Source organism: Mizuhopecten yessoensis, unplaced genomic scaffold (genome assembly GCF_002113885.1).
Source record: "Mizuhopecten yessoensis strain PY_sf001 unplaced genomic scaffold, ASM211388v2 scaffold716277, whole genome shotgun sequence".
Taxonomy (NCBI): domain Eukaryota; kingdom Metazoa; phylum Mollusca; class Bivalvia; order Pectinida; family Pectinidae; genus Mizuhopecten; species Mizuhopecten yessoensis.
The window spans coordinates 258,513-268,406 of record NW_018480036.1 but is presented as its reverse complement, the minus strand read 5'-3'; the positions used below and the strand labels follow the sequence as shown (position 1 = coordinate 268,406).

General features: G+C 38.6%; 1 protein-coding gene across 1 annotated transcript in view; it reads right to left on the bottom strand.

Moving 5' to 3' along the window:
• Positions 1 to 5,470: 5,470 nt before the first annotated feature.
• Positions 5,471 to 9,894, bottom strand: part of LOC110442549 (ceramide synthase 2-like) — a 29,264-nt gene continuing 24,840 nt past the window's right edge. The window contains exon 10 of the mRNA XM_021486204.1: positions 5,471 to 7,529. Within this exon, the coding sequence (XP_021341879.1) occupies positions 7,080 to 7,529 (450 nt within the window). The 3' untranslated portion in view covers positions 5,471 to 7,079. The remainder of the gene's footprint in view (positions 7,530 to 9,894) is intronic.

Genomic DNA, 9,894 nt, shown 5'->3' with positions numbered 1-9,894 from the left:
TGTTGGGCTCCATCCAAGGAAGCCATCAGCCAAATATGAAGATTCTATACCTTTTAATTCTTCAGAAGAAGTCGTTTGAAGTTTTTGACATATTTGACCCCTGTGACCTTGAAAGTAGGTCAAACTAATTTTCATTCTCAAACTTTGTTGGTCTCTATCCCAGGAAGCCACCAGCCAAATATAAAGATTCTATACCTTTCAGTTCTTCAGAAGAAGTCGTTTGAAGTGTTTGACACATTTGACCCCTGTGACCTTGAAAGTAGGTCAAGGTCATTTTCATTCTCAAACTTTGTTGGGCTCTATCCCAGGAAGCCATCAGCCAAATATGAAGATTCTATACCTTTTAGTTCTTTAGAAGAAGTCGTTTGAAGTTTTTGACATATTTGACCCCTGTGACCTTGAAAACAGGTCAAGGTCATTTTCGTTCTCAAACTTTGTAGGGCTCCTACCAACAAAGCTTTCAGCCAAATATCATGACTCTAGGCCTGTCCGTTCTTCAGAAGAAGTTGTTTAAAGGAAAAGTTGACGGACGAGGACGGACGGACGGACGACAGACGGACGGACGACGGACGCCGCGCCATGGCATAAGCTCACTTGGCACTTCGTGCCAGGTGAGCTAACAATGACACGACACAAAAACATGATGACGTGTACAAATAATAGATTATGTTCATTCAAAAATACAGCATGATTTTGATAATATTAACAGTGTATAACTCCACTGAGCTGCCACCTTTTGTCCGATATACTTTTGGTGATATACAAATAAAGTCTTTGATAAAATAACTTGTGATTACTCCAGTACATAAGTAAACTATAAAATTAATGCATGCAAGGTGCACTTAGATCTTATTTATATTTGTGCAAAAGATTGTCTTGTTTGATAGCAGACAAAATACATATTCTCTGGAAAAATCATTAAAACCGAGATAGTCTAGCAGAATTTTATACACACAGCAGCAAATATTATGTTAAGTTAAAAATACATGGGACGAAAGCTGAGCAACTTAAATGACTTTAATGCCACAGACAGATAGCACTCTGTACACCTACCATCAAAGTTTAGGGAGGGGAGTTTGACAATATTTTATTTGTTAAGCTGGTTTAATAGATATCAATGCTAGTGAACGCATTTCACATACAAAAGAAATCAAGTAATACCTCATTACTCTACCACAATTAATCCAACAGAATGTTGGCTTTATATAGGAATTGTAAAATATATGAAGGAGAACAAGTCTACAGCAGGTACACCCATCCCTTGCCAAACTGACATACTCAAATTCCTTCTGATGTATTATTGTATCAAAATGTGTGAAAATATAGAAATGTAATAATAAACTACATTCATTCTGTATAACTCAAATACTTGAAATAGGTAAGTGATGGAGCATTTACACCAAGGATTCCGTAAAGGTTAGTTTTATTTGGTTTACATGTTTAGGATGGCTAGGACGAATGATACTGTAAAAATTTTCTGATGACGTTGGCCTAGCCATCCAAAACATGTAAACCAAATAAAACCTACTTTTACGGAATCCTTGGTGTTGACGCTCCGTCACTTACCTATTTGTATTTACCTACTTTGGTTGAAGCTCTACTTGAATACTTTGGTATCCACCTCGGATCCCTACACCGGTACATTAACCGACCACCACCCACAGGACGGTGGATCTCCTTACCACCTCGGATGCCTACACTGGTAAATTGACCGACCACTACCCACAGGAGGTTAGATCTCCTTACCACCTCGGATCCCTACACCGATACATTGACAGACCACTACCCACAGGACGTTGGATCTCCTTACCACCTCGTATCCCTACACTGGTAAATTGACCGACCACTACCCACAGGAGGTTATATCTCCTTACCACCTCGGATCCCTACACTGGTATATTGACCGACCACTACCCACAGGACGGTGGATCTTCTTACCACCTCGGATCCCTACACCGATACATTGACAGACCACTCCCCACAGGACGTTGGATCTCCTTACCACCTCTGATCCCTACACTGGTAAATTGACCGACCGCCACCCACAGGACGTTGGATCTCCTTACCACCTCGTATCCCTACACTGGTACATTGACCGACCACTACACACAGGACGGTGGATCTCCTTACCACCTCGTATCCCTACACTGGTAAATTGACCGACCACTACCCACAGGAGGTTATATCTCCTTACCACCTCGGATCCCTACACTGGTATATTGACCGACCACTACCCACAGGACGGTGGGTCTCCTTACCACCTCGGATGCCTACACTGGCAAATTGACCGACCACTACCCACAGGAGGTTATATCTCCTTACCACCTCGGATCCCTACACTGGCACATTGACCGACCACTACCCACAGGACGGTGGATCTTCTTACCACCTCGGATCCCTACACCGATACATTGACAGACCACTCCCCACAGGACGTTGGATCTCCTTACCACCTCTGATCCCTACACTGGTAAATTGACCGACCACTACCCCCAGGAGGTTAGATCTCCTTACCACCTCGGATCCCTACCCTGGTACATTGACCGACCACCACCCACAGGACGTTAGATCTCCTTACCCCCTCGGATCCCTACACCGATACATTGACAGACCACTCCCCACAGGACGTTGGATCTCCTTACCACCTCGTATCCCTACACTGGTACATTGACCGACCACCACCCACAGGACGGGGGATCTCCTTACCTTATCATTGTGTTGGTTTACCAATACCTTTATTTCTTTCTACTCTGTATAACTCAGTAAGGATAAGAACTATTCATGTGGTGCAGTGAAAGGAAAATCATACTATACTTAAATTACTTAAGCTGAAGAAATGAATATATTTCAATACCCTAAATTCCATAATTTAATAAATTCCAGAAAGGGCCATATCTCCATAAGTAATGGTTGGATAATGGTGCTAATCAAAATTGTCTGAGTATTGAGCTCGGTTTGGCAATTCCATAAAGTGCTGCAAGTCCAACATTACAAACAGTTATGGTCAGATAATGGTGGATATCGAACTTGTCAGGTTTATTGTAAGTAACCTCTCTATGAAGTTTAATCCATTGAAATTACTCAAAATATCAAGCAGACAATGTTTCAGCAACTGAATAAAGGGAAATACCACTGTAAATTATGGTCCAAAAGGTTGATTATCAAACCTGTCCAAGCTTTCAAGGTAATTAACTTTGATGTTAATCCGTTGAATATACTCGAGATATCAGGTGGACACATTTTTGGCAATTGAATAAAGGGTCATAACTCCTTAAATTACAGTTCTTGCATTTACTACACAATGCCCTTATTTGGAAATAAAAGGGGCATAACTCCACCAAAAATGCACGTTAACTTCTAAAATGCAAACTTGTTCGAGCTATATTTGTATGCAATATGGGTACAAAGTTTGCAGTGCAATCAACCCAAGGGAACTCAAGTTATCATACGGAAACCTTGTTTCAGACGATGCAACCGACGACATCGCCAACAAAGTAATACCTATATGTCGTCTCCCGTTGCAGGCGACACAAAAAGGAGAAATTTGCACAGGAAAGAAATAAAGCAATAAGCTAGTTGATAGATAGATATGACCATTTAGTTTAGTGTCCCTTTTGATGGAAGAACTGAGGAAGGTGAAACATGGTGATAAATGGAGAATCTTAGATTACATCTTAACAAAATAAAAGTATACAGTTGCTTCTTTCCTATGACTTCGACACATTAATAAATGCAGTAAAAACCTTCAAAAAATATGACACATACACCCTGCCAAAAAATTGACTGCCATGATATGTAAAAGAAACAATCATATTGCAATTAATTGTAAATGAAACTACACAACAAGGTTCTTAACTCAAACACAATACCGGGTAAACCAAAATAACACTTGAGTATTACTTTCTCATTCCATTGCTGTGTTAATTTCTATTGTCTAAGGCTAATTTCATTAAACCTAATTTACTTGATATATAGATTATATATTTCATAATGGTTATGGGAACAAATATCTTTTTAAAGCTACATTAGATATAAAAATACTCTTAAAAAAATATGAACAAAATCAACACAATTTCTTCAAGTAAATAAATCATTAACATTCTTATATTATTTCTTGTCCTTTATCTGAGATTGAAAATAGTATTTAGCATATTCAGACAGGTAAGGCTAACATTGAACAATCAATGACCTAGCACATGCTGCCTCGTTAACCTTGTATTTCCCAGCTACATGAAAGTGGTACTGTAATAGAAAGTTTCTTTTCTTGTTTATATTTAAAATAATTATGGAAAGTTACTAACATTCAAAGACAAAAATACAAGACACTTAAACTTAAATTGTAAAACAAATTATAATGGTAATGGCAAATGGTTTTTGCTGTTATATTTAAAATAGTTATGGAAAGTTACTAAACTTGCAAAGAAAAAACTGCAAGACACTACTGTTATATTTAAAATAGTTATGGCAAGTTACTAACATTGCTACAGTAAAATAATAATGGCAAGCACCTGTTATATTGCCTGTGTAATAGTTAGAAACTGTTATAAATGGAAAGTCATTTTCCCTGGTAAAGTAAAATATTTATGGCAAGTTATTATTCATGCTATAGTATTAAAAATAGAATATCATGCCGCATGACCAGAATATAAATATATATACTATACATGTATATAAATATATGGAATTAAATATGGAACAAGTAAACTGTACATCATATGCAGCACAACAGGGTTATATCACCACACTGGGGAATGATTTTGCCCCCTTGTTCAGTAAAACTGATTTTTTCTTATTTAAAAAAAAATCTGACCAGAATATTATGTCAGACTTTTAACTGATGACCTTGAAATAGACCTCAAAAACTAACATCAATGAAACAACATAGGTCAGCAAGGCTTTAATTTCTGAAATTACTGCATTTAAAAGTAGACAAATCATTCTGTGTACACAGAAGTCTTCGTGATATCAAAGTCTGGTATATAATGTCACTCTTGGATATTTTACAGTGACATGCATCACCTGTAAGTTCAGTGAAGAACAGACAGGGAACATAGTAATATAAAGTAATATATTTAGTCCAAATAGTATAATATATTTTCCTAACACTTTACTTTCACTGTATTACTATGCATTCAACAAGGTTTAGAATTTGGTTTAAGCGTTTCAAATGATGTATAAACGTAGCTTGCAGAGAAAGTGTCATGTAGAAGTGTAAGGAAAGACAACTCTTGTAGAGGTGACCCAGGCCAATTGCAAGACACTATATATACATGTTAAAAAGGTGATCTCAATGGAATGTAGAGATTACAATATTGTATGTATACAGTAGAAGATTGTTTTCTCATGCCTCAGACAGGAATATCCAACATGATACCCCAATTTTCACACAGCAATGTATCAATTTGTGAGATAACAGTTTGAAATTGAGATTCTGCATTCTAAATATTCTGTTTTGTCATTGTATGTATTGTTTAGATATTGTTAGATTCCTGATGTTGTAGAAAAAATACATTCTTAACTGTGAAATGTGTTCTTCTTTGCAAGGACGGACTACATTTTTACAGAAAGCATTCAAAAGTAGCTTTAGTAGTGAATAGGCCATATTACTTAAGTCCCCTGGCCCCAGGATCATGAAACGATCTTAAGTCTAAAACTATCTGAAGTTTTGCCTTAGCCAATCACAAATAACGTCATGAAAGCGACGTCATACTTAGCTTGAAAAGCTTAAGTCTAAGATTGTTTCATGATCCCGGGGCCAGATGTTGAACTTGTACACTTAAGCATGATCTGTTATTTTCTCTTACTAAAAGGTGCAAAAAAGTTCAATTATTTATAACTGAGCAAGGTGGGGTTATCCTAGCCTCGGGATACGATTCTGTAAAATCCAAACCTCAGCTTATGCCTCAGTTTGGATATGTTACATAATCCTAGCCCTCACCTGAGATTAATAGAATCTAAGCCTCGTGTTTGGCAACTTAAGAATCTCTCCCTCGGGTTGAGATTACCCTACCTCACCCTCAAGGGGGTGAATGATTCTTTTTCTCTTACCCTGTTCACTTGTGGTGTATCGTATGCATATTGCAGTGTTAACGTTTTCAGGCTAAATTCAGGGTTGACGTAACGTCATTTTATTGTTTAAGTGACGTCATACCATTGTTATGAATAGGGGAATCCCCCCCTTCTCAACCCTAGGGCGAGACAAGAAAATCTCACACCGGTAGAAGTGCGGATACACCTGTGCGGGGTAAGAGAAAACCCAATCTCACTCAGTTAAAGGTAATAGATTTTATTTATCATCAGCCCAGGATGCTTCCAACCAGATGTTGCTTAATTCCATGACATATAGTTCCAGAAGAGATATCGCTCAAAATACTATGGTAAAATAATCTATCTTTTGTCCTGTCCTTTAGTCCCACAGGGGGCAACCCTTCCATTGATACAATTTTAAATTCACGGTTGATATCTATCTAATAATTCAAGAGGAGAATTTGCTTAAAGCAACATGGCCACATTACTCATTTTTGGCGCTGACTCTCAGCCCAAAGTGGGGTCAGCTCCTTTATTAACCATTTTGAATCCCCCACAACTAAGGATAAAGCTGTCCAGAAGAAGTTGTCTGAAGAACCTGTTGACTTAAGGGCGATGACAGACACCACAGTACAGGAAAAAGTCACCTTGGTCCTCCAGATCAGGTGAGAAAACAAGGTTCCACTGTATATACAATTATGAGCAAATTTTGTTTTTCACATCACTAACCCTCATGCACAAAATTACAATAATAGTAACATAATTTGCTTTTATCTAAGAAAAATATTTTAACATGTATTAAACATATCTCATAACAGCTGTACTTGAACACAGATTATCTTTCCTGTAAGCCTGGTATGGTAAGGAAAACCCTAAGGACAGAACACATACTAATGGAAGATTATTGCTTGCATCATAATAATTATTAGTATATGTATTGCACAATTGCTTGCCCCTGCCCTACATGCCCTGCCCCTATGGTTCCCTGTCGCCAGACAATGGACGCCCTGCCCCTATGGTTCCTCTGTCGTCAGACAATGGACGCCCTGCCCCTATGGTTCCCTGTCGCCAGACAATGGACGCCCTGCCCCTATGGTTCCTCTGTCGTCAGACAATGGACGCCCTGCCCCTATGGTTCCTCTGTCGTCAGACAATGGACGCCCTGCCCCTATGGTTCCTCTGTCGTCAGACAATGGACGCCCTGCCCCTATGGTTCCTCTGTCGTCAGACAATGGACGCCCTGCCCCTATGGTTCCTCTGTCGTCAGACAATGGACGCCCTGCCCCTATGGTTCCTCTGTCGTCAGACAATGGACGCCCTGCCCCTATGGTTCCTCTGTCGTCAGACAATGGACGCCTTGCCCCTATGGTTCCTCTGTCGTCAGACAATGGACGTTTTCTCAGAGAGTTTGTGGATCCATTGACAATGGGTTCTGTTTCCTTTGGTATGTCGTCTTCCTCCCCACAAGTGGATGATTCAGTGTCACTTCGGACATCTTTTAGCTGAAACAGGAAATGTCCATAAATGCACTTTTGTAAACACATAACAAGTATACCTGTGTCAGTACAGGTATAACTGTAAAATGAACCTGCCTTTACAGGTCTCTCTGTATAACACACACTTGTCTATACATAGAGTGCTCTGAATATAACACACACACATGTCTATAAAGATCTCTAAGTATACTATACACCTGTCTTTAGAGGTCTCTTTATAACACATGTGTCTATAGAGGTCTCTGTATAACATACACCTATCTATAAGGGTGTACCCATATAACACACCTGTCTGTAGCTCTCTTTGACGTACACCTGTCTATAAAGGTCTACCAATATAACACATCTGTCTATAGAGGTATCTGTATAACATACACCTATCTTTAAAGGTCTACCCATATAACACATCTGGCTATAGAGGTCTGCCCATATAACACACCTGTCTGTAACTCTGTAACATACACCTATCTATAAAGGTCTACCCATACAATACACCTGTCTGTATTTTTCTTTAACGTACGCCTGTCTATAAGGGTGTACCAATATAACACATCTGTCTGTAGTTCTCTTTAATGTACACCTGTCTATAAGGGTGTACCCATACAACACACCTGTCTGTAACTCTCTGTAACTTACACCTGTCTATAAAGGTCTACCCATACAACACACCTGTCTGTAACTCTCTGTAACTTACACCTGTCTAGAAAGGTGTACCCATACAACACACCTGTCTGTAACTCTCTGTAACTTACAGCTGTCTATAAAGGTGTACCCATATAACACATCTGTCTATAGAGGTATCTGTATAACATACACCTATCTTTAAAGGTCTACCCATATAACACACCTGTCTGTAACTCTCTGTAACATACACCTATCTATAAAGGTCTACTCATATAACACACCTGTCTGTAACTCGCTGTAACATACACCTATCTATAAAGGCCTGCCCATATAACACACCTGTCTGTAACTCGCTGTAACATACACCTATCTATAAAGGCCTACCCATATAACACATCTGGCTATAGAGGTCTGCCCATATAACCCACCTGTCTGTAACTCTGTAAAATACACCTATCTATAAAGGTCTACCCATACAACACACCTGTCTATAAAGGTATCTATATAACATACACCTATCTATAAAGGTCTGCCCATATAACACACCTGTCTATAGAGGTCTCTGTATAACATACACCTATCTATAAAGGCCTGCCCATATAACACACCTGTCTATAGAGGTCTCGGTAACATACACCTATCTATAAAGGTCTGACCATATAACACACCTGTCTATAGAGGTCTCGGTAACATACACCTATCTATAAAGGTCTACCCATATAACACACCTGTCTATAACTCTCTGTAACTTACACCTGTCTATTAAGGTCTACCCATATAACACATCTGTCTATAAAGGTATCTGTATAACATACATCTATCTATAAAGGTCTACCCATACAACACACCTGTCTATAAATGTATCTGTATAACATACACCTATCTATAAAGGTCTACTCATATAACACACCTGTCTGTAACTCTCTGTAACATACACCTATCTATAAAGGTCTACCCATATAACACACCTGTCTATAACTTTCTGTAACTTACACCTGTCTATAAAGGTCTACCCATATAACACATCTGTCTATAAAGGTATCTGTATAACATACATCTATCTATAAAGGTCTACCCATACAACACACCTGTCTATAGAGGTCTCTGTATAACATACACCTATCTATAAAGGTCTACCAATATAACACATCTGTCTATAAAGGTATCTATAACGTACACCTATCTATAAAGGTCTACCCATACAACACACCTGTCTATAAATGTATCTGTATAACATACACCTATCATATAACACACCTGTCTGTAGTTGTCTTTAACGAACACCTGTCTATAAGGGAGTACCCATATAACACACCTGTCTATAGAGGTCTTTGTATAACATACCCCTATCTATAAAGGTCTACCAAAATAACACATCTGTCTATAAAGGAATCTGTATAACATACATCTATCTATAAAGGTCTACCCATATAACACACCTGTCTGTAGTTTTCTTTAACGAACACCTGTCTATAAGGGTGTACCCATATAACACACCTGTCTGTAGCGCTCTTTAACGTACACCTGTCTATAAAGGTCTACCCATATAACACACCTGTCTATAGAGGTCTCTGTATAACATACACCTATCTATAAAGGTCTACCAATATAACACACCTGTCTATAAAGGTATCTGTATAACATACACCTATCTATAAAAGTCTACCCATACAACACACCTGTCTATAAAGGTATCTGTATAACATACACCTATCTATAAAGGTCTACCCATATAACACACCTGTCT